The sequence below is a fragment of the Heteronotia binoei genome, chromosome 2, assembly GCF_032191835.1.
Source record: "Heteronotia binoei isolate CCM8104 ecotype False Entrance Well chromosome 2, APGP_CSIRO_Hbin_v1, whole genome shotgun sequence".
In the NCBI taxonomy this organism is placed as follows: domain Eukaryota; kingdom Metazoa; phylum Chordata; class Lepidosauria; order Squamata; family Gekkonidae; genus Heteronotia; species Heteronotia binoei.
In genome coordinates this window covers 34,521,129-34,547,629 of record NC_083224.1, presented here as the reverse complement: position 1 = coordinate 34,547,629, position 26,501 = coordinate 34,521,129, and the positions used below count along the sequence as shown (strand labels likewise).

Here is a 26,501-nt window from a genome sequence, read left to right as displayed (position 1 = left end):
CATACTCGAAATAATTTAACACCCTAGGTAACCACGGCTGAGGCAGCCGGTTTCTGTATTTATAACCTCAGATACATCTGATGCTTGCATCATTGCTTATGACAGGCTCAGAAGAACTACCACTGGTTGAGAGAGAAATGATTTTGTTTGCAAAGCAATAACACGATGCCTCTTGCTCCATTGCACCAGCCTAAATGGCAGGTTGCTGGAAACAGTAGCGTGCAATAATGTGTCCCTGAACATGCTGTGCGTTGTGTCTGTGTTGGAGATGATGCAAGCATCCTTCCCTTACATACAGATACAAGGGACAAATTATGCCATGCCTTGTAAAAGATGTTGAAATTATGTTCAGGAACAAGGATGCAAGTATGCGCTCTCTCTCTCTCCCCCTTATCATATACACACAGTTCAGATGTAAAACAAAGGCATTGCACTAGCTTCTTTTATCTACAGTTAAGTTTGTGAAGCTGGGAATCAGCTTGCAAATGCCCATTCAAATCCTGGTTGGCTTCAATAAATGCTGATTTCCTCAATTTCATTCAGCCACCACCACTCACAAGACAACCAGCAGGCACCCAGGAAAGCATTTTGCCAGGAAGAAGCCTGAACATTGGCACATCACGGGAAACTACAGTTAAGCTGCAGCTTCAGACCAGTTTTGCCATTGGTAAAAAAGGAAAGCGCCCCCCCCCCCCGACTGCCCAAACTCTATCTTTGGGGTCATGGGACCTGCCAGAACAAAAGCCATGTGGGGCAGAGACCGTATCAAGGATGGGGATGTGCTGAGCCAAAAAAGCTGACTGGATCCAACCCAGTAGTCTTCTCCAAAAGCCCACCTGTGAATAGACCTTATAACTCACCTAAAGCCTCTGTTAGTCCATCCTCAGAGCCGTCTTCGGAGCCTCCCTCCACTCGCTCAGGTACTCCGTTCTCATCCAGAGGCACCACGTCTGCAAGACATGATCTTGGTTGCTTTGCTTCACCGGAACCAGCTTCCGGGTCATTCCTTCGGTCTCTCTTGTGTACCCTCGAGTGAAGGACTAGCTGGTGGTATGTTCGAAAGGCTTTGCCACACTGCGCACAATGTGTGGGCTTGTCTTTGTTCTGGGACAGTTTAGGATCCATGTCTATAGAAGGCACTTCCCCACCAGGATATTTGAATTTGTCTTGTGGCACATTCCCAAGCCTGGCATAACTCCCACTTCTGCTTCCCCTAGTCTTCCCCGTACTTTCAACCTGGTTTGCTTTGCTTGCACGCCAGATTTCCCCAAGCTCTTCTTTATCAGAAGATGACTCTTCATTGTCTGTACTTCCTTCTTGCTCTGGTTCTTTTATTTGTCCATGGCCAGTAGCAATCTTGCCTTTGGTAGCCAATTGCCATGCCTGATACGTACTGAATGGATCCAATTCTGCAATACATTTCACAGGTTTTTCAAATTTGCTGTTGCTGGAAGGCGAACGTGGTTTTAGGTTCAAGAACTGCAGGAACTCTTCTCTGGGTGATCTGCTTCCTTTGCCACCTCCATCAGCCTGTGAGCCATCACTGCTGGCTGAGGAATCTTTGGTATGTACTTTGCTGTGCTCGATTAGAGTCTCCTTGTTTTGAAATAGGAAGCCACAAACCATGCAGATTTTATAGGGAGATGTAATGCTTTCGGATACTTGGTCTTGTACAACTTCATTTATGGTAACTGGGCTCTCAGAACCTTGTGCGGTCTTGCTTCGAGAACCGGGCTTCCCGGTGTGCGTTCTCATGTGGTTCTTGAGGAACCAAGGCTCTTTAAATCTCCTCCCACACACGCTGCACCAGTAAGTGAAGGAGTCTTTATGCTTCCTCATGTGGGCCTCGACATCAAAAACCTCCTCAAATGTCTGCCCACAAACGTCACAGCTGAAGCCCTGATCATCTTTTGGGTTGACATCCGAGGATGGCGAGTCTGTTTTCCCTTGTCCCCTGTCGAGATGGCTGAGGTATTCCGCTTCGACACGCAGGACTGCCGGTTCACAAAGGGTTGGCCTGTGCTGCGTTAAGACGTGCTTGCCGAGATCCTCCGGGTGCTTGAAGGTTTGGTCGCAAAACATGCAATCCAAAGGCATGCACCCTTCGCCCTGCATCAAGAACTTCTCTTGCATGTTTTTGTAAGAGATCGTGTTGGTCCCTTTTATCGGCATAGTGGCATCGTTGTTCTCCATACGTGAGCCCACAGTACAGGCTATACCATCTGGCCCATCCATATATGCTAAGAGAGGCTGAGTCGGCATATTTCCTGCCTTGGTGTTAATGTGAATTTCTGAGGTCTTACGTTGGAAAGAAGGCCACTTTCAACAAGTTCCCAAATGTTTGCTTGCAAATGTCCAAGTCCAGCCGCCCACTTCAAGAGCAATTAAGCATTGCCTCTCCTCTCTAGGTGCAGCTATCGATGTGCAATACAAACTATTCATAAAAGTATTCATTAGTTCTCCCAGTACAGGTATAGGAACACTTACATTATTATTCTAGCCTTTTGGAGGTTTTTTATTTGCCTTCTGAAAAATAAATCCAATTATATCTCCAAGTGTAATACTTCAGATCTTCTTCTTGAGGTCAAGAAAGCAGGGAAACAGCTCCAGAGCACCGAGAAATTCACCACCTGTGCAGAAAACAAAAACCCTACCATTAGCTAAGGAAGCCGAAACAGATTTCATTAAACACTCTCCAAATTAAGTATTTCATAAGTTTTCAGATAGAAGTCTGTAAGAGTCATCTGATGTTAAGATAAAATTAGCAGGCAGACTTCCTTTAAATTTTTCCAAAATCCCATGTATTTTTTTCTTAAATTTTTACTTTCTAGAATTGCTGGAGGAAGGTACATTTGTTCAGCCACTTTTTTAAAAAGATGTTCCTAAACAAGATATTCCTAGGCTTCAAGTTGCACAGCATGACTCTGAATCTGAAACTTCACAGCATTGCTTAAATGATGCAACTATCAAAGGAAGTTACTAATTTCTGCAAGGAAACTGCCCTGGAGAATTACTGTAAAACTCAGATTTTTTTTTGCTTTTATATATTCACACAGGCAAAAAAGTGCCTCAGTGAGTGGAATCTTTCTAGTTTATTATTAGACAGCTTCCACCCATAGAAATCTACATTTGGATGCTGGTTGGGAGAATAAGCTGACTCAAAAATTCTATTCTTCCAAGAAGGTACTATCATCTTATATACACAATCACAATTTGGATTGCTTTATGCAATATCTCCCCCCCCACCCCATCAACTTTTTAACATGGCTTTACCCACAGTTAACAAGTACTTATTCATGACAACATGTAATGTCCACTGTGGACCAGGCCCGCCTGGCAGCCATTTTGAAGCTCTGTTGCTAGCTAAATGTCAGCCAGCTCTGAAAATGGCGTTTCTACACTTTTTATTACTTAACAGCACACTAGCAACAAGCCTATCAGATAAGAGACGCTGACAGTAATACCTAAATTAGCCCTAATACAATACATGACTGCATGAGCTGTTGTTCATACTCACAATGGAGCACATGAACATGTTTTTAAAACTCAAGAATATGTGAAGGATAAGTAACGAATTTCAAGGCCGTGTAACTTGCGCTGGCCCATTAGAACTGGTTAACTAATACAGGACTGGTTCACAGTTTTTCCAGACAGAAATGGAAAAGCATAAAAAAAATAATTAAATACAGCACATAACAATAGCACTTATAAGACCCTTCTGGAGTGTAACCATTACTGCACTGGCCCACCAGAACTGGTGACTCAATGTGGTATCGGTGCACAATTTTTTTCCAGACATCAATGGAAAAGCATAAAAATAATTAAATGCAAAGCATAACAATAGCATATGTAAGACCCTTCTGGAGTGTGACCTTTATACCCTTCCTCAAAGTAGGTCAGTATTATCATTTCTAGACTGCAGAGGGAAGCAGAGCAGAGACTATGAGTAGCTTGCCTAAGGACAGTTATGGTGCTCTCCTAAGGAGTGTTACACCCTTCTAAGCCCATTAACTTCAAGGGTGTTTACGCTGCTTAGGATGGAACCATCAGTGAGTTCATGAAACAGGGAAGAGTCAATCTGGAGACTTCCTGATCTTTAAGATTACTCTTAGCTGCCATATTGCACTGGACCTCACCAACATGTGGTCTTCCCACATGCACAAAGCTGGCCTTCTTGCTTGTAATGATATCCAGGTTAGCTTTCTGTTTCCATTTCAGCCGGAAAAAGACTTTTTGTGGTTCTCAAGAGCCAGCCAATGTATCTGGCCAAATAAGACATCACCATCTGAAAGGTGTGGAATGCAATTTTTTTTTAAATAAAAAATTGTATCTCAGCTGTATACAATGTACTCATTCAGCTACTGCATTTTCATCTTGATTCTTAACCCTCCAGGCAACACAGCTACCACTGTAGAATACAATAGTTTATGTAGTTGCCAAGTTACATTATTTGAGCCACTATCTAAATGGAATGCTGCCTCCACCTCATATTTGAAGGCTAATTCTGCCTCTTTGGGAAAGGGCAACATTCTAACTGTAGTAAGTAATAAAACTTTATTGCATATGGCCAAGGATTGTTAGAATCTTAAGTAAAATTAAAAATACATAAAATAACAAGAAAACAACAATAAAAGCAAATTGGGGGGGGGGGGATTAATAAGGAACAAACTAACAGCCTGGCCCCAAGCCACAAATCACGCTTAAATTTTCTTAGCAGCCGGTGCAAACAATGAAACCATACCAAGTGATTCATCCATCTGTATGGACTAGACTGAAAATTTTCTCTGCTGCTGGACCTGGGGTCAAGGCTGGCTGAGACTTTGGCAAAAAATTTAGATCTGGGCTCCGTGAGGAAAACCCTCCACCTCTAGGGCTCAACAAGGACAAAGGCAATACACAACAGATTTCAGCTACAAGCGGTTAACGTGGCTGTTTGGCTTAATTTGGAGGCGAGTGGCTGTGCAGTTGTCTAACTGCTCATGGCCACTTACTGGCAATGGATGCATGGATCATTTGATGCAGGTACATAGCTGAGGACTAGTGTGGCCAGTGGCTAATGCAGCGTAATGGAATAAGGTACAAACTCTTGTTCACAAATTATACTGGTTGGCTTGAGGCACACCACCACTTTTCAGCTTGGGCAGTTGTAGAAACTGAGCTCTTGGTGAAGTTTACTATCCGGTTATCCTCTGAGAGTCCTAGGGTAGACACCAGGATGCTGGTTGCCTAACCAAGAGAGTGGCTGGCACACTCTCCATCTCCGCCTCATGGAAAATGAATCTCCCCACTTTCATTAGGACCAAAAAGTATCAGCATTAATCAATATCAAGTATTGATTAATATCAAGTATCAGCATTAATTCTGAAATTATCATTAATCATCTGTAGTAACAGCAATGAATTTCTACCAGGTTCTACAAGACAGATGCATGCTCTGAGCTTGCCCGTCTGTCTTTAAAAGAAAATACTGGGAAGGAAGTGAAATTTTGAAAGTTCAAAAGTATTACAAAGTTCTAAAAAACACACAAGTAGAAAAACCATTGCTAAACTCACTGTTCTGTAACATTATAAACAAAGCCCATCTCTTTCCATTAATTTAACAGCCCTTACAACTACTTGGTTCGTAACTCTAATGTCAGTTTAGACATGAGAGCAATTTTCCATACTCTCCTAATCCAGCCATTAATACGAGAGACCACAGAAGATTTCCAACAGAACATTACAGTCTTGCAGCAGATAACAAGATCATTATAAGCTCCCAATCTAATCTTCTCTAGATTTACCTTTGCTTTTAGTCCTGTATACCATAATACATGTGGGGCATTATTTCCATGCAGAATTCATTCTAAATCTAAGTTGATACTAACAAATACCTGATGCAACATAAATTCCTAGGGGCTTAAGGCTCACAAGTATTACAGATGTAGGAAACCAAACAGCCTGAAGTTTTCAGGGGAATCATAGGGATATAGGATTCCAGTTCTCTTCAGTGTCATTTGAAGGCACAGTTTCTTTGAACTCCTTTATAAATCCTAGATCACATTTCCTGACTGCCAGGACACATGGTAAATTCAGAACTTCCAGTTCTTCAGCAAAACACACACACACACAAAGTCATGCTAACTATTTAAAGCCACTTAAAAACAGATTGGAATTTCAAAAATCTGCATATGTGGGTACACACACACAAAACCCATTAGTAGGTCACACTGCTTTGTTTTACACAGATGAAAATTATTTAAGGTGAAGATTTGAAGAATGAAGTCATCAGACAGCTACTCTAGGCTTTCCCCCACAGTTCCAGACAGGAAGCTTTTAAAGTACATCGTGGTGGATTGGTCAGAAAAAAACAGAACAAAGTTAGAGCTCACAACATGAATAAAACTTTGTTGGTTTTAAAGGTGCCACTGGTCTCCAACTTCATGTTTTTAGTAGTAGTTGCTTTTTGCATTTGGATATGACATCTAACTACACCACAGACTCTATTGAAAACTGAGAATGGGTAACAGAACATCAAATCCGGCTTACCTCAATTCAAATAAATAGTAATGGTTACTCTGTTTTTAAAAGAGATAATGGATCAGATACATAGTAACAGATATTTCCCCCCAAAAGACAAATAAGTGAGTTCTAGAGCAAATCAAGTCTGAATTCTTCCTAGAAGCTAAAATGACTAAACTGAGGCTATCCTCGTCTCATGATGTGCCAAAATGCAAGATTCACTGGGAAAAAGACAGTAATGCTAGGAACAGATGAAGGCAGTAGGAAAAGAGGAAGACCAAACACAAAATGGGTTCACTCTATAAAGGAAGCCACTGCCCTTAGTCTGCAAGACCTGAGAATGTTAATGGAGGACTTTTAATTCATATGGTTACCATAAGTCAGAAGTGACTTTGTGGCACATAACACACACATTGCCTAGCATTACACATTTATAAGACTTATAGCCAGACATCCTAAATTCTGAACCACATTGTTTTTGTGACATGACCTCAATTAGTGATGTAAATGAACAAAGTACCTGCTTAAACAATTGTAAAAAAATAATTTAAGCATTAACAAGCTCACTTCCTAGGTGTGTACTACCATTGATAAAAATCAGTGATTTTAAAATAAAATAAAATGCTTTTTGAGGAAAAATCTATCCAAAGGTTACTCATCATGAAATAAGGATTTAGTTTTTAGTTATGTATTGTGGGGCTATAAATTCATGCAATGTTTGAATGTTTTGGTAAATGAATTCCATCAATCCATTCAAAATATCATGCTTTCCCAGAGGTTTCTGTAAGATTATTTTTGGCAGTTTTTCGATCTAGAAGATATTATCACAGATGTTTGGTTTTGCAGTTCTCAAAACTGTGAATTTGTGTCTGCAGAGATAAGGTGCCTATTCTTCACAGCAAAACAATGTAACATACAGAGTTAAGATACTTCCATCCTATCTATCCTCTGCAAATCTATGCACACAGAATCAACCCCTTAACTCTTAAGTGCTAAGTTTCAAGAAGTTCAATGAATATAAGATTGGGTGGAATAGGACTGGATAAGGAGGAGCAGGGGTGGAATTCTAGCTGGAGCTCCTTTGCATATTAGGCCACATCCCCCTGATGTAGCCAATCCTCCAAGAGCTTAAAAAAAAGTCTTGGAAGCTCTTGGAGGATTGGCTACATCAGGGGTGTGTGGCCTAATAAGCAAAGGAGCTCCTGCTAGAATTCCACCCCTGAGGAGGAGATGCTAAGAGCTAAGCATGAGGAGGAGAGAGGGGCAAGCAATACAAATGAAAATGAAACTTTCTGAGCAGAATACTCCAGAAATCTTTGTGAGCATATCCTCATAGATACAAGAATACATATGCTATATAATGTTTTAGTTAAATAAAACAATTTAAAAGGTTATTGTTAAAAAATATTTTTATCCATCCAATAAAGGATAGCAGAAAAGTTGTCCAAATATGAATGATTAACCTATTAAAGTGGAGATACTTCACGTTGCAGTGATTTCATAACTGTCTGTATAACTAAAACTAACCTGAAAAGTTATTATACTAAAATGAAATTTTCATCTGAGCTGTAAATATTATAGACAGCAAGCATTAGCCTTTATTTGGAAAACGATGATTTAAATTACTACTGATTTAAATCAATATGATTTAAATCACAGGATTGTGATCCAGTACCCAGGACTGTGCAGCATGTTTACTGGGGAAATGGTCAGGGACCAGGGTGGGATGTTTTTAAGTCACTTGCTTCTAGTTTCTAATGGCAACTACAGTGCAGAGGACTGAGAGCTAAAAGTCGGACCATCCCACCAATTCTTGAATAATGGAAAATAAATTTTGCTTCTAAAATTCATTATGATTTATATGAAAGTGAGTTAATCTACAGCTCTGAGTCCTCCCTCTTGTCAAGCTTAGAAGCTTGGCATGAAAGAGAGGCCCAGCAACAGCCCGCCCATAGTGTGTGTGTGTGGTGGGTTTACTTCCTTCCCTGAAACATGCCCCACCCTCCACTCCATGAGATGCAAGGCAGGCTAGCCTGCTCAGTGAACCACGCCACTCACCTCCACATCCCACCACTGTTTTTTGCTTCTTTCAGACACTCAGTTCTTTGGCTTCAGCAGCTACCAAACTCAAGCTAGACAAAGAGCAGGGCAGGAATCACCACTCAGGCAAAGTGAGATGCTGTGGGTGGTGCTCCCCATAAGCCTCCCCTCCCCCCAGTAACGTCAGCCAGGCCCTCTTAGTGTCACTTGGACCCCCGTCACACCCACCATGGCTGAAGGCAACCAAATATTACAAGGCCTCTGAGTTGTCCCCTGGCCAGCTGCTGAACGACTTCTCCAGTCATCCCACTGTTGCCAAGTATAGCATCAACCTGAGGCTCTTTGTCCCGAATTGGGGGCGGGGGGGGGGACACATGGTTTCTGGCCTTTAGCAGGACAATCCAAAAACTACCCACTGGAATCTATAGCAAAGGTAGAAGTGCAGTCCTTTGCTGAGGAACGTGAGGGGAGGGGTAACAATGCCGGACTAACAGAATGTTAAAGTCTCTAGCAGCAACGTTAAATTGAACCCTGCCTCTATTTTATAATAATGAACACACATAATGTTCAAAAATGCTTAACCTTCAATCCCTAGTATAGATGATGGAAGCTTATTTTGCATAATTCTAGTTTTATTAGTGGCAGCCAGGACATGGGTGTTCATTGCTCTATCTCTCGCCACGAAAAATCTTGCTCAGACATCCTTGATGGCTTCTGAAGTTTCACTAGGCATTGTCTGCACACTTTCAAGTCATAAGGACTCAAAATTCTGTTGCCAAAATCATTGATTTTCCAAAATTGTATCTTGCATAAAGACATGTACCAACTTAAATACAAGGAAACGTGAGAAATGAATTTTAACAAGCAAAACATACTGTATTTCAGGAAACTGAATTCTGTGCCACAGCCACACTTGGTACTTTCCTGCGCTCCTGCAGAATCACAACATGTGTGCGTGTATGCACACATTCCTACATACAGATCAAGGAAGCACATCGAAGTGGTACAACTCCAAGTTGTCTGATCAATCTGTAGATTATGCTGCGTTGGCCCCACAAACAGGAAATTGTGTCTTCTCCTGGAACTGATGTGTGCATGCCTTTGAATCCAACCCATCATGCTGTGTGTCCAGCCAGATGACTTATTAATTCCCTTCAAAAGTAATGAACCCAAGGCCATAGTTTCCTGGGCAAGGCCCAGCTTGTTATAATGTAGTTAACACACATACCAGTTTTACTTCCTTTGTTATCAGAAAAGCTGAAGAGTTGGCATTCTAGGAAATTACTCAGTTTTCCAGTCAGGGAGCTGGACCCACTGGAAAAGTTCACAAGCATTTTTGGCTTCTCCTCATGTCCTATCCTTGAGTAGCTTGCCATTTGTCCAAAATTCCTTCCCAAGGACTAGGACAGTCTTCCAAGCAAAATGTGCCACAGGAGGGAGCTGGGGTGCATGTAGGCATGCAGCAACAAGGAGAAATAAACCACAAATCGCTATGGAACCAAGGAGAAAAGGCAGATTTTTGATTTCCCTTCATTGCTGCTGCCTCTTTCCTGTACTGCAGAGCCTTTTGTTTGTAAAGTTCCTGATCCTTGGAAGGGAATCTGGGGACAAACAACATCGTTTTGGGAAGGAGCAACTGAGGAAAAATCTGCTCCACCAGCCTCTGGGAACTCTTCTGAAGACTTTATACCAGACATTTCTTGTTGAGTCTCTCTCCAGCTTTGGTTTTCCTGGAACTTTAAATCATTCTAATGGCCCCTTCCCTTTCTCATCTTCTTCAAAAAACAAGTTGCATAGTATCCTCAAGGGCAGTGGGAGAGCTCAAAAAACTTTGATTGGGCACCTTATGACTCTGAAGAAAAAGCAAGTACTCCCCACACAGTCTAATTGTTCCTTTCTGCAAGAGTAACTTGGTCAAGGCTCAGGCCTTCAGCTATTCATAGCATCTAAAATTACAAGGTGCCAGGATTTTTTAAAAGCCTGAGAGAAAAGGATATGCTAAGAATGGGTGAACAGGGGTCTACAGAACCCTCTCTGGTAAACATCCCATACACAATGCCGCCTCCTCTGACAAGTAAGGAGCAAGTCACAGTTCCATCTCTTACCACTGGGCTTTTTGAGAACAACAAAGGAGACTCATTCCACTTCTGCCTTCCCAGAGGTCTAGCACAGTTACTCTTCCTCTGGCATCTGCAAGGGACAAGGACGCAGAGACCTTACTTTCTTTGTGTAACAGGCTTTGAAAGACAGGCCCCTTCCAAATATATGAGAATTATTATTGTGCTTAAAAACTTGGGGTGGGGGGAAGCTCTACAGGCCTGGTGACTGGGTTTGCATTTAACAGCTATGTTAAAGGCTTGTGCAAGCTTTCCCCATGTTACATGACCAGTTGTGAGACTGATGTGGGCTCACATTAAGAACATGACAATTTTAGCACGCCAAACTTTCTCCAGAGGTGCTGGCCAGCAGGCTACTATGGTTGGAAAGCAAGTGAACTCACAGTTACACTGCCCCCCCTCCCAGTAGAGTAACAAGTACGGACAAATGGGGCAGCCATGGCCAATCCTAGCCATTAAACTCCTGTATAATCCTAGCCATTAAACTCATGTATGTTGAATACATACATTAAGTTTCTGTGTGCATAAACATAAGATGCAGATGTGTCTCTTACAAGCAGCTTGAGCAACTGCTTCCTGTCTTTCCTCAGGGGTGCAGATAACCAATCACTTCTCATCTTTACAGCAGCGGTTTTCAGATATATACACACATCAAAGGCTATTATGCAAAATGGATAATTCTCGTTCCATACAATTTCTTAAAAATACTTGTTATTCCCTTGGCTTTCCATGTAACCACAAATACTTATCCAAATGGAATTTATATTCATCCTGTTATAAAGATACGCTGCTAAAGGTACTACCTACGCAAAGCACCACTTAAAACCTATGCTAGTGAAAAAGGCATTTCTTCCATTTATAGCTGTATGCTAGGAAGGCAATACATGTTTTCTGTTACTTCTACATTTAGGCATGAAGTGATGGAAGAAAAATAAAATAAAACCTTAAGCACCAAGAAGCTAACACTCTTTGCAATCTCTATTGTTTGGCAAATGCATGGAAGGCAAACACAGCACAGAACTATTCAGCTGAAAGCCAATCAGTTGTCTTTGTACAAAGTATCAGTGTATACATACACTACCTTATAAACTATATTAGTAGGTAAATTTTTTTTAAAAAACTGATGAAGCAGACACAAGAGTATTGCAGCTTTCATTTTTCTGACATGGTGAGTTTTGTTCAGCTCTCTTTTTGTATAAGAGTTGAAAACTGGAAATTGTTAGCATAACCTACTATTGCAGTATTGGGGGGGGGGGGGAGAAGGGAACATAAGGGCTAGTAAGCCATTCCAACTACAGTTCCATCCAACCTTTCCTTTTTAAAATATGGTTGCTATTCTGCCTCCTTAATTGTGTGTTACACATCTATGTAAAAAGATTTTCCAACTTTGGATACAATAACATAGGCAGAACAAAGAAATATTGCAAAGAAAGTGAGTTCTATAGGGAGTTGCAGGGCTGTTTTGATGGGATGTTTTGATGTTTTGAGGCTGGGTGAGTGGGCGTCAACGTGGCAGATGCGGTTCAATGTGGCCAAGTGCAAAGTAATGCACATTGGGGCCAAGAATCCCAGCTACAAATACAAGTTGATGGGGTGTGAACTGGCAGAGACTGACCAAGAGAGAGATCTTGGGGTCGTGGTAGATAATTCACTGAAAATGTCAAGGCAGTGTGCGTTTGCAATAAAAAAGGCCAACGCCATGCTGAGAATTATTAGGAAGGGAATTGAAAACAAATCAGCCAGTATCATAATGCCCCTGTATAAATCGATGGTGCGGTCTCATTTGGAGTACTGTGTGCAGTTCTGGTCGCCGCACCTCAAAAAGGATATTATAGCATTGGAGAAAGTTCAGAAAAGGGCAACTAGAATGATTAAACGGCTGGAACACCTTCCCTATGAAGAAAGGTTGAAACGCTTAGGGCTCTTTAGCTTGGAGAAACGTCGACTGAGGGGTGACATGATAGAGGTTTACAAGATAATGCATGGGATGGAGAAAGTAGAGAAAGAAGTACTTTTCTCCCTTTCTCACAATACGAGAACTCGTGGGCATTCGATGAAATTGCTGAGCAGACAGGTTAAAACGGATAAAAGGAAGTACTTCTTCACCCAAAGGGTGATTAACATGTGGAATTCACTGCCACAGGAGGTGGTGGCGGCCACAAGCATGCCCACCTTCAAGAGGGGGTTAGATAAAAATATGGAGCAGAGGTCCATCAGTGGCTATTAGCCACAGTGTGTGTGTGTGTGTGTGTGTGCGTATATATATATATATATATATATATATATATATATATATATATATATATATATATATATATATATATATATATATATTTGGCCGCTGTGTGATACAGAATGTTGGACTGGATGGGCCATTGGCCTGATCTAACATGGCTTCTCTTATGTTCTTATGGAATGGCATTCGTTCTAGAATGTAACGGATAACTCTTATTGCAGAACATTCCTGTTTCAAAGAGCTGTACAGAACAGGCTGCACTTCCAGAGCCTGGCAAAGTTTTGACCAGGCATCCCTCTCCTATTTGCACCTGGAATCAGAGCCTAGAAATCAATTATACAATCGCCTTGTTGAGAAAAAGGCCTAGTGTTTTACGCATTGACCCAATCATCAGTTACACTGATTCAACTTAAAAAAGGAAATGTGATGTTGTATCAGCTTATGGTTTGGTTCATACATTAGTTTTTTACAGAGGCAATCAGATACACAGAAGCCTCCCAGAGTCTGTGCTGGCTGTCACTTCTGGAAGGACAGGAGTCAGAAGCTTAGAAATTGAGCAGTGTTGCTGAAAAAGTCAGCGCAGGGGGGGGGGGATTCACATTGGTTAGCGCTTAACTCAGTTGTATCTTTTTAAAAAATCCTTCCTTACTAACACAAAGATCCAAGAACAAGTAACAAAAGCTTTAGTAAATGGCTATAGTGCAATAACTTCATACAGTTCATTCAAAATTAACAGTATTTAATAAGTGGAAATACAAGCTCCAAATCTTGATACAATACATTAATTTCCATAGTTGTGTAAAAGGAATATTCTTTGGGGAAAAAAACACTTCATACCAAACTTAATGAATTCAGTTAACAAATTAACTGAAAAATTAAAAGTTAAAATGAGCACTTTTGTTTTCAAAGATTTTGCATGAAGACAGAAGAAATTTCTTTACGCGGTACTTATGATTCGGCAGCGGAATTAAAATGTGACATCATATATTGCATTCTACCCATATCCTGTCTGATTTTTTGAATTCCTGTATAGTTTTAAGGTGCCTAAACACATACTACAGGTTTGACTGAGAAATAACAAAAACTTACTCAATTAGATGCAAAAACAAGCATAACTTGAGAGGGAATAATGCTGTACATATTGTTTCAGCTGCAGAAGAGATCAATGAAAAATAATTCCAAAGTTTGGGCATTCAACCTCAAATATGTAAATATTCTTTAAAAGCTCCGCAATTTTAGCTTAAGAAGAATTAAAAAACAGAACTCTGGAAATTAAACCACTATATATACAAGCTAAAGTTATTGTTGCCCACATTAATCCTCTTGTGTAAGGATGCTACCCTTCAGATGGAACCTGGGGATTTCCTAGAATAGCTCAACCCCATACAGCTCTGAACAAAATGGATGTTTTGGAGGCTGGACTTTATGTAAGGCTGCCAAATTCCTGGACTGGGCAGGAGTTTTCCCTCCCAAATTGCTAGACCGTCCAGGAAAACCACAGAATTTCCCCAGAAGCTCCTAGAGCGGCTGGCGCGCAACATCACCAGTGCAATGATGACATCAATGCTCCATGGAAGTGAAAACAGTCCCCCACCGGAGGCTGCAGGGGACTTGGCAACTCTAACTCTACGATATGATACCCCACTGAGGTCCCTGTCCTCCTCAGACTTCATCCCCAAATCCGCAGGATTTTCCCAACCTGAAGCTATAATCTACCCTACTCTTGTGAGTGTTTTACTTTTTGTGAGAAACTTCATTGGATATCTGCTGGGTTCCTTTTCTTTAGCAGGATGGTCCATAAAAATGAACCTGGACCCCACTATACAGAACTCTGATAAATTTTGACTTTACTTTTCCCATCAGGTTGCCAATGGTCATCTATGCACAAGTTCCCGAGAGGCAGTAACGTTAGCCTGTGGCAGCAAACACGAAGATTATCAGATTTATTGTGGCATAAATTTTCATGGCCATGTGCTCATGTCATAGCCATGAAATATTACCTGGGAGATACATCTATGCGACCACACAGGTATAAGGGAGAAAGTTTGTAAACAGAGAAGCAAAAAGGCTATGAAATCGCAAAGGAAATCCAGGATACCTTGCAATATCCTATGTGACACATAAATGTTCATTAAGAGAGAACAGTAGAATGAGGCATAAAGAAAAGAGATGCCATGATAATTTTTCCAGCTATGTTAATCTTATACCTTTCATTGGGAGGGGGGGGATCACACATTGTTTGGAATAAATCTTGAATTAAATTGGTTAACAAATTCTAGTTTAGCAATTTCACTTTAGAGTCTCCCTTTGAACTTAATTAAAGACTTCAAAGGGAGGCTCTAAGGTGACATTACCGAATAAGAATTTATCAACAGATTGCATCTAGGATTAAATCAGAACCACAAGTTTCTTTCCCAGTACAGGTATGAAATCTACATAGCTTAGAAAGACATTTAGTGACCGCTATTGATTCGAAGGCAACAGACTGGATTATTCACATTTAGATATCACATAAAAATTTCAGACTACCCCCTCTACCCCATGTGTTTTTACCACCTTCGTCTCCCTGTTTACAAGTTCTTTTTTGATGAGAGTGTATCTGCCAACTGAGAATAACACACTTTGTGAAATATCTGTCAGATTTATCGGGGCACAAGACTGCAGAAACTACAGCACACTTCATCAGATACACAACGTTAACTTCAGTCATATTCTTATTTTAAACATTTTTATTCTCCCTTCCGCCCAGCTCAGGGTCTCCCAGGGGAGTGAACAGCCCAAACATTAGAACATATTTTTAAAAGGCATATCTATAAAACAGTTAAAACAATTTCAGTGAACCATAAACTCACAGGTACATAAATGGGCAGGCAGGTCAATGAGGGAATGGCAAGCAAAACAACAAAGTCTTCACCTGCTGACACAAGACAGTCATAGTGAGTGTCGAGCAGATCTACCTGTGGAGGGAATGCCACAGTTTCAGCATCAGGCCCGTTCTCAGATTGCTGCCGGGGCTCCTGAAGCCGAGCCTCCCAAGATGACCATAATGGTGGGGTAAGTTCATAGGGAAGTAAGCGGTCATTCAGGTATGCTGAACCTCAAGCTGTACAAGGCCTTAAAAGATCAATTCTAGCACTTTGAATGGCCTGAAAGAAAATCTGGCGCCAAGGTGGGTGAAACAACACTGGAGTGATATGGCCTTTAACAACCCACTCCAGTTAGCATTCTATACCAATGGTTAATACAAAATATTCTAGATGCATACATGCAGGTATTCTAGAACACTCACAGTGCAATCCTGAACAGAATTGCTCCAATCTAAGCCAATTGAAATCAATGGGCTTAGACGTGAGTAACTTTTCTTAGGACTCCATTCTAAGTGTTCTGCTGCTTTAACATTACACTACCTATGTGTCCTCCTGCCTTTCAGTCAATCCTAGAAACACCTTAAATGATTACCTTCTGGAAGTACTCCTACCTTTTGAGCTGATACGATTCACATAGGACTAAAGCTCTCTCTTTGTGGTATTTTCAGTTTCTGGAATATAAATGCCAGGATCCAAAGAAACTGCACAAATCCCCCAGGTTCTAGGAAGTTTTAGATTCATGTCCCTCGAAATGAAGCCTCCAGGCAATAGGGCAAGCTGCTTTTGAAAAGCAACTGCAAAAGTAGTTTGAGATACACCATGGGGCCTATTGTTCAAAAAGCCTGAAACATCACTGGGAATGCAGTTTCTTGAGCCAGATCTCTTGGATGTCTCTCTCTCTCTCTCTCTCCCCCCCCCCCCCTCCTTAGTCAGATTTTGCTACTTGGCCATCCTGACACAGGAAGAAGCACAGTCCCTTCAATTCTATCAAGTCATACCCACAAATCAATCACCTGCAGGAAGTCATTACCGGGAAGATATTCATAGTGACCAAGAAGCCTAAAGGGTACCAAAGAAAAGCCTCCACTAAAAACATCATAAAGCTTCCTTACCTGGGATCATTCTTTTCTGGCGCTCCCATCCCATATTGGAGAGGAAAAGTACACAATCGCACTGGAAGATCTTTAGTCTAGTTTACCTGCAACCAGGTCTCAACGGGGTGCTAAAGGCTTGCTAAGTAGCACTGGAAGTTCCAGCACACACAGAGCAAGGACCAATTAGTTCACAATCTGTGCCAAACCAGACCCAAGCAGCTGAAGCAACCCTTGCTCTTTATGAGTCTTCCTTTTGCAAGATCTATGGATTAGGTCTGAAATACCTGGCGCACATCAAAGAGAACCAGGGGCAAAACTTTTTAGCCCTGCGTTTAACAAGACGACACTTTCTACCATGAAAGCTTATCTTTAAAATACTTCATCTTTACTAGTGGAGAGTGTTCTTTTTCCTTAAATACATAAGGTTGAGGAAAACAATGGTCCACGTAAGCAAGCCCTAGGGCACGTCATCACTGGCGATGCTTTATATGCAAAGGCAGGGGGGGGGGCTGGGGAAGAGAAAAGGGTATGCAGTGCTGCCTAGAATGCCATATGGTTCATTTTTCAAGTGGTGCCCTTTACTAGTGCAAAAATACTAGTGATTGCTCAAAGCAGCAAGATGCTCCAAGTAACACAATACTCTTTCCTTGCCTTTGGGAACCTGTTTTAGCAACCCACACAAAGAAATCTGTCTGCCTTAAAACTGATTCTCATTGAAAAGCAGGGGCCAGATCCATTTTTGATTAAACCTATGAACAAGATTTTCACTTGTATTTTATATACATGACCATCTTCCCAATACTAAGAGCAACATTCTTAAATCTCATCAAGTGCCACAATAATAAAGTTTTTCAGCATTTGGGGCTGTATGGCTAAGGGTGTGGGGGGACCACCTCTAAGTAAAACAATATTTGTATTAATCCATTCTAAAGGATCATTCTAAAGGCAGTTCAAGACTTCAGAAATCTAAGACAAACAAGTAGTGTCTGGTTTCTTATGGCTGTCTGTAATACTGTACTTAACAATGCAGTGAAGAACCCCATCACTCATGACACTACCATTTAAGGTCAACAGTTTGGTAATGCTAAACCCCACCCCCTTCCATATATACAGATGGATGTTAATTACCTATCTTGTGCCTCTTGAGTCTTTGGACACAGTTGTAAGAAACCAACATACTTGATTTGGTAATTTAACGACATTAGGCTGTTATGTACATGTAGAAGTATTTGTGAAATACTATTTTTGCTAGGACTGTATAGGGTTGCCAATCCCCAGGTGGGGGCAGGGGATCCCCTGGTTTGGAGACCCTATCCCCGCTTCAGGGTCGTCAGAAAGCAGGGGGAGGGGAGGGAAATGTCTGCTGGGAACTCTTTTATTCCCTATGGAGATTTATTCCCATAGAAAATCATGGAGAATTGATCTGCGGGTATCTGGGGCTCTGGGGGGGGCCTGTTTTTTGGGGTAGAGCCACCAAATTTTCAGTAAAGCATCTAGTGCCTCTCCCCAAAATACCCCCCAAGTTTCAAAAAGATTGGACCAGGGGGTCCAATTCTATGAGCCCTAAAATAAGGTGCCCCTATCCTTCATTGTTTCCTATGGAAGGAAGGCATTGAAAAGGTGTGCCGTCCCTTTAAATGTGATGGCCAGAACTCCCTTTGGAGTTCAATTATGCTTGTCACAGCCTTGATCTTGGCTCCACCCCCAAAGTCTCCATGCTCCACCCCCAAAGTCCCCAGATATTTCTTGACTTGGACTTGGCAACCCTAGGACTGTACCATGTTCTCCCACATCAAAATCCCTCTGCATAAGAGAAAGTAGCATAGCAGAGAGATCTAGCCCAGCACATTTTTCCATGTTCAAGGAGCCTTTTTTATTTGATGCAGTCATCAAACTTGTTGTCCAAAACGTTCATTCCTAGAATTCTGTTCCACATAACTGAACCTGTGACTGAATCTATAGAATTCTATACTACTTATCTGAAACTCAGCCAAGACTAGAAATAGCAGAGTTTTAAATATCAGTCCCAACGATCAGCAGGCCTGTATAATGAATCCACAGCTGAACAACACCATATTAGACTGCCGATGGAAGGTGTTCTACCCTCTGAAAAATACTTCATATAAGTCACTGAGAGAGTTTCATGGCAGGGTTGGGTGATCTGAGTTCAGATCTTTAGTCCTAATATCACATTATAGCCACTACACAGAAAAACACTGGATTTGTCTGCTTACAGTATGATATGGTATAATCCAGTGGAAGCTGATTTGCTGTGCGAGTCTGCTTCAGTGTCCACTAACAGTTGTACGTCTAGCCTGCCTCCCATACCATCTGCATTACAGGTAGTTTACCAACTACTTGATTTCAAGACACAGTTATAGAGAGTTCAAGCAAGAATATATATAACTGGTGAAGCAACCGAGAGCATCTTAATCCAAGCATCTCTTGGAAGACCAGGTGATTAACTGCATGATACAGCGCTGATGTCTTCCCCAAGATATTCAAATTTCATGTGAAAATATGTTGCAACGAGTCTGGTTTTGTTCTTTTTCTAGAATCAACTTTGTGGCACCTACAAGCAAAATGTACTCACAATGAAGGCAAAGCAGCAACGTACCAATTTTCATTCTTAATTATTTACATAATTTAAAACTGGTGAGAACTTGATCATATCTTCTCCCTTGTTTCTAGGGCTGGAGAGCAAACACAAAAGAAGTCATTGGCTGCCCTTAGCCAGATTACGCATGTCTGTTTGTGCAGGCTATATCAACAGTAAGAATATCCACTTTCCTTTAGAACAGCCACATTTTCCCAGGACAATTCTATTTTTTTAATCAAGTTTTCTATCACTTGCCATTAGGCAAAATAGTTTAGACCATTCAGGCAATGCATCTGAACTCCAGCTATGTATCATAAGCATATATTGACTGGAAACGATATTATTTCTAAACTGTGCTTATTATTCTGAATATTTACTGTTGACAATACTGGGACCCCTTTTGATCATTGCAGCTGGGCAGAAGATTCACCTGGCAAGTTGATAACTGTTACATTTTCTAAATCCCAGGAAGTTATTCTACTTTCTGGGAAACACCACCAAGGGTACATGCAAAAAAATAAAATAAACCTGAAGTCAATATTGGAAGGAATTAATCCAGAAGACAACCCCAAACTGCTACCCACTGGCATCGTTAGCTGTGTTATCTGAGGATGCTAAACCAAACCTGCTGATATGGTTGATGTAAGCAGTTCACAACAGTTGAAAAACAAGAAATTTTTACTCTTGGATTTCTTCCAGTCTTGGACAGATCAGCCTATTCCTTGCTTAGAGCAAAATGTTCTTTAACTGCATTGTGAACCAAACTTTCTTGTTGTTGTTGTTCAAAGTGTAAACCAAGAATTCAACTTGCTGATAAGCTACCAAACAGACTTTAAAAACAACCATGATGCAGCTACAGACTGGGAAACAGGAACAAAAACAGAGATGTGCTATAACCCCCAGCTATCAGCTCTAAAGATGTGCTATAAACCCCAGTTTAAGATTATTAGGCACTACCTGAACAGATTACCCACCCCAGTTCTAAGGTTCTCATAGTAGAGAAATTTACTCAAAAAGCTTTAAGTGCTGATTGGATCAGGAAAACAAACAAAAAAACCCAGCGTCTATGGGAGGAAAAGATCCTTCTATGTTTCTTTGTATTATTTTACTACTAATTTTTGTTTGCTAGAGCTTTGTACAAGATTTGAGTGTCATTAAATATGCTAAAAGTTCTCATTATGAGTAAATGTATCTTTTATGCCAAAAGCATAGCAGGTGTAATTATGTGAAGTGGGGGGGAGGGGAACACACCCAACTGTATTGAATTCCTGATGTTCTAATCAAGAGTCTGAGAATAAAGGAAGGCTTGTAAGCCTAGTAATGGCAGCCCTGCTGTGTCAGAAATTTTTGCTGATTTTCTACATTTAAACAAAAGGGTGAACTGGAAAGGATGACATGAGATAAATAAGTAAATAGCAGTCCAATATCCTTAGTTATTTAATCATCCAGAATCTCTATGGAAGCAAGTAAACTCAAAGGTCAAACTTCTCTTTCAGATTTGCCTAAAAATAGGAAACCTTAGTTCTTTTCACTATAGGTAAAGGGGCAGGGAGAAGCTATTTGCTTCCGTGTGCTTCAGAGCAAATGGGATTTGTTGTTTTGTGGCACACTTACCAGAAATGTGAGTTGGGGAGGGGGAGGAAGAACTTGTTTTAAATAGATATTAAAAAGAATGTGGGCCACATTTGCTATTACATGCTTAACCTACAATGCTTCTTAATTACCAAGAACCATCTTTACACAGATATCACCCTACTGGAAGCCAAACAAGATCTGCAGTTCTCTTTTCAGCTATTTTGTTTTTTTCCCTTTCTGGACAGCCATCAAAAACTTCCACCTTGATCCTGAAGACATTACTTGGAAGAATGCCATGCTAATATTAGTGGGACTTGCTTCCAAGTAATATGATTAGGGCCAGGGTACATGCTTTTGATCTTATGCATATATACAAAACAAACCGATCCTGGACCAATGCTGTTATAAAGGTGGATCTAGGGGTTTTGAGTGAGGTCAGAGTTTAGGAGAGTTTAAAGAAGCTGAAACAAAACAACGTTAAATGGGAATATAGAATACCTTCCTCTCTCCAGCCACATCCCCCACCCCCATGCCTTTCCATTCCCCACCAAAACAAAGAAGCTATCCCAAGCCAGCCATAGCTCTCCATCTGGAATCTAATGCAATTCCTGTTGAAAGTCAGTGGCCATTCTATTAAAGCCTCTATAAATATTAGCCTTGCTTTGTAATTACACTTTGTGGGAACCACAAGTTTATAAATAACAGTGCTTAATTAAAACAAATCCAGGAAATGGCTCCCAATTCACTCAAAACGTTTCACCATTCTAAGACATGTAGTTTAAAGAAGGGGAAGACACAAGCAGCCCCAATATGTACAGGTCATGAGAATGTTATTCTTACTGAACCTGGGGGTGGGGGGGAGAGACATACTTTAAAATAGGCATGGTAAACAGGTTTTGTGAAAAGTATTCAGCTGTGATCTTTTGCGAAAAAAATATCTTCTTTAGTGTTCTCTCTTTCTCTCTCTCTCTAGTCAGCTCTTTGTTGAAGAGGAACATTTGATATTGTAATTTTACTTCACACAGAAACTTCAGCAAGACACGTCCCTAAAATAAGACTTCTTTCTCAGCAAGAATAGTCAGCTGCCATTAAAGCCACACCTTAAAAAGTTCTTACCACACAGCAACTGAGCAAGTACAAACGAGTGGTGGCTCTTTTCAGCCAGAAAAAAACCCACCCCAAAACAAAAAAAAAGGGAGAGTTAAAAAGTTAAGATTTGATATTTTAACATTCAGTTCTTCAAAAGTCTGCGGTAAAGATGGAGCTATACCCAATTGCGTTTTTAATAGACTAAATACCCTTTTTCGCCTTTTACACAAATGTAGTCTAACAACCTTTCACAGAAATATAAATATTTAACATTTAAACCTGACAACACAGCACTAAAAGATAAAATGCCTTCCTGCTAAGAGCAATAGTGCCTCAGAACTGGAAGGCAGCTGTTGTTCCCCTGCCTTTTCTTTTGTTGCACCTAATCTCATGTCAAGTCATTCAACCAGCTCCAAAGCGATGAAGACATAATTGAATCAACCTTATACAAAAAAAAAAAATCACATCTACTGTTCTTAAATAGCTATATGCACACATTAAGTATTTTTAAAAGCTAATACTGTTCTCCCTTTTCATAAAGGCATGTGTGTTAGAAACACACAATGAAAACAGGAGGGGGAAAAAACAACCACCACTATAGGACTATCAGACCAGAGTTTATCCAGATAGGTCGGACCAATCAAAAGTCTATTGTAATATATTTTCAACTACAGCTATTTGTTATGCACACTCATAACTTGAAATAGAGCCTGAGGATCCACAGCACTTTAAAAAAAAACACCCAAGGGAATCCTTTCCCCCAGAGACTTGCATCACGAAATGCACACATTTTTTTTAAACGCTTCAGAACAGCAGTCTTAAGAACAAGTTATCTGAGGACCCATTACAAACCAGCTAGCATTCCTGCTGCAGATCTTAAATACTGACTCATCAATTCACATAAAACTAGCAGGAAGGGGGGAGGAAAGAGAGAGGCTCAAGCTCCACCTACTTTCCCTCCCCCATCTCCAAAAGAAAGCAGTTTAACCTACTTATTTCAGCCAGGTCCTCTTATGTTGCCCAAGAAAACATCTCATCATAAGCACACTCATCACATTTTTTTTTTTAAAAAAGTAACAAATAAACAAAATCTCAGGTCCCAAATCTACAGAAGGCCCCCCTGACGTGTAATAAAACATGGCAAGAAAAAACATTTGCAAGCCATTGTTATAAAGCACAGTGCTCAGATACCTTTGCAGACACAAAACCAACCCCCACCAGCCAACAGCATGTAAGCAAGTGGTCAGAGAGTCAATGCCAGCTATTCAATTTGTAGTTAGGCGTTTTATTTCTCTGCTTTCCTGATTATATCAGGGAGGCTTTTGCAAGGCCTAATAGGTTTTGAAGAATGATACCACTCTCCCATCCCCCCCCCCCCTTTTGAAAGTGCATTATTTCCTTCTGTTCCTTCACATACAGAAACTTCCCTTTTCACATTCTTCTGTAAAGATTTCCCTTCATCTACATATTAAGTTCCCATTTCTGGTTTTTGCTGTTAGGTTCTTTCTTCTGTCTCCCCCCTCCCCCCAGCAGAACTGGGGAATATTTTTAAAGCTTTCAAGGTCAATTTGGAAAGGACACATTTTTTTAAAAAAGTGGATGGTTTCTATGTGTGTTTTAAAGCAGCCCTTCTGAACAAAACAAAACCCAAAACCAAAAGTTGTTTTGAAATCTTTCCTTGCTATCCCAAGCCCAGGACATAAATTTTTGCTGGCCAATACTTCTAAACTATTACACTTCATTTCAGATCCTAATACGAGGTTTCATACAGAACATGGAAGTAGAGGGTTTAGGAGGCTGTATATAAGAAACCTTGGGTTTGGGAAACAGAATTTCTGCAGCTCAAATAAACAAAACTCAACACACCCTAAGAGGAGCTGATTAGCCAAGTATTATTAATGTCTCCCCATATATAGGTAAGGTATCAGCATACGGAAGTGAAATCACATCGCCAAATGCCCTCATGAATTTTATTATCCCTCTCCTAGCAAAGAGCTATTGTTGTCGTAAGAGTCAAGTAGGAGCACCTTGGTTTTTTTTTTAAAAAGCCTCTATTAGCTTTATTAAAAATTCACACACACACACCCCCCCCAGAAAGACATAACAACAAACGCTCAGGGGCAGATTAAACCCCGCATTCAAAATGAAACTGACAAAAACGGATCAATAAACTTTTCATTAACAAATTCCACTCCCCCCCCCTCGTGGGGGGGCAAACATATTACCAACCTTTCTTCTAGGAACATCTGACTCACAAAGAAATCCTTGTCTTTCTCAACCCCCCTCCCCAAATCGTCATGTTAAAAGTATTGAAAACATACCCCTCAATAATAATAATAGAAGTTTCAAACCTCTAACTTGAATGGTTGGGGGGGGGTCTTTGCTTTCAAGCCAGAAGAGAGGAACAAAAAAAAAAATCACACACAGCAAGAAGTTTAGAGAGGAAACAGAGAACCGAAAAGGTTCAGCTCTTCCTCATCCATCTTCGCCCCCCCCCCCTCTTTATTGTGGGGTGGGGTGGGGGGAAGAGCAAGGAAAGATAAGGGATCTATTGGTAACCCTTTGCGCGAAGAAAATAATAACTGGGGAAATGTTTGCATTACCTGCTGCTGATCCTCCTCTGCCATTGCCCGGCGGTGGTTGGAGGAAGGAAGATAAAACTGACACAACAGGACTTGCAGGCGTTTGAATGAGAAAGAAGAAAAGAGGGAGGAGGGATTCTTGCGGGAGGGGGAGGAGGAAGAAAAAGGAGGAGGAGGAGGGGGAGGGCATTTTTTTTTTTTTTTGGAGGCTGGGTTGCCGCACACACCTGATCCTTTTCGCTTCTCCCCTCCTTGCCCCATCGCGGGGGTTCGCTGCGGGGCTGGGGGGGGGAGGGGGAGAAAAGGATTTAGGAGGGAAAGAAAACGGGGGAGGGCATCATAAGGAAGAAGGCACTGGGATGCTATGGGGAGGGAGGGCAGAGGCGAGCCACGGGGCAATCTGGAATAGAGAGGGAGGAGGTGGGGGAATAACCAAGCGTACCTTTCTGGGGACACACCTGTCCATCCATTTTGGAAGGAGTTCATATGAAGGGAGTTAACTCTTGAGCACACACACCGTGTATCGCTGGGAAGATAAGCACACGCGCGCAACACACCCTCCCTGGTCCAACAATTTCAGGGGGCCCGGAGAACATAAGAGAAGCCATGTTGAACATAAACATGTTGGATCAGGCCAATGGCCCATCCAGTGCAACGCTCTGTGTCACACAGTGGCCAAAAAAAAACCCCAAGTGCCATCAGGAGGTCCATCAATGGGGCCAGGACACTACAAGCCCTCCCATTGTGCCCCCCCCCAAAGCAGCAAGAAGACAGAGCATCCCTGCCCCAGACAGAGAGTTCCAACGATAAACTGTGGCTAATAGCTCCATATAATCTGCTCCATATGCTTATCCAATCCCCTCTTGAAGCTGGCTATGCTTCCATAAGTATGTGAACACCACTGAACTGAAAGGATATCATATTAGCACCATATTGTTTTAATGAATGGCTGACCTGTTGATATTGTTTGCTATTTTGATTTTTTTTTGGGGGGGGGGGTTGTGAGCCGCCCTGAGCCCGCCTAGGCGGGGAGGGCGGGATATAAATCCAATGAACTATGCTTGCAGCCGCCAAAAAAAGGTTTTCTCTTTCCCCCTGCCCCGCTGAATACTTTGCAGCGAGAGGATGCCCACCCGATGCACACCCATCCCATTCACTCACCCCATTCACTCACCCCTTCTGGCAGTCATTCTTCTTCGACACCCCCCCCTCCGCCCCCCACATCAACACCAATGAATAGATGAGATTGGAAATCCCTCCAGAGCCCAAAACCGTCTCAAAATGGAATACCATCCCACCCCCCACCCCCCTTCTTGTCCTTGGAATGTGTTTGAGACTCTTTGTATGAGGAGCCGGGTTGGTGTTTTCTCCCTCAGGAGGGGAAGGGAGTGCTCGTCCTCCTCCAGCCCCCTCAAAAAGAGCAGCCCCCCCCCCCGCTCCAAAAGCTGAGGCATCACCTGAAGCTCTAATGGAGGCGCTGCCGCCCTCGCCTCCGCTCAGAACTACATTTCCTAGCACAAATGGCAACGTGGAGACCTCGGGCTGCAGAAGGGGGCTCATCCTAAACTAGAGAGGAACCGCTCTTCTCCCTCCACTTTAGCCGCTAGCCTGGGCCGGGGGAGGGGAGGGGAGGGGGGGTGGCAGCGCCGACTCCACTCCGGCCGGCCTTGCTTGGGGCCCGCCATGGAAGCCGGCTGCTTCCCCCCGTCCCGTGGCTTTTCCCGCCGGGCCTGCCCTGCCGTGCCCCCCTCGGTCCCTCCTTCCCTGCCCAGCGGGGCTCCACCTCCTCCTTACGGCGCCCA

The 26,501-nt window shown here is 41.8% G+C and overlaps 1 protein-coding gene across 1 annotated transcript in view; it reads right to left on the bottom strand.

The window, feature by feature from the left end:
• The window catches only part of ZNF217 (zinc finger protein 217), a 44,442-nt gene extending 19,574 nt beyond the window's left edge, over nucleotides 1–24,868 (bottom strand). Inside the window, exons 1-2 of the mRNA XM_060230775.1 lie at nucleotides 24,721–24,868; nucleotides 861–2,630 (exon numbers count right to left, since the gene is read on the bottom strand). Coding sequence (XP_060086758.1) covers nucleotides 861–2,262 — 1,402 coding nt within the window. The 5' untranslated portion in view covers nucleotides 2,263–2,630; nucleotides 24,721–24,868. The remainder of the gene's footprint in view (nucleotides 1–860; nucleotides 2,631–24,720) is intronic.
• Nucleotides 24,869–26,501: the final 1,633 nt, after the last annotated feature.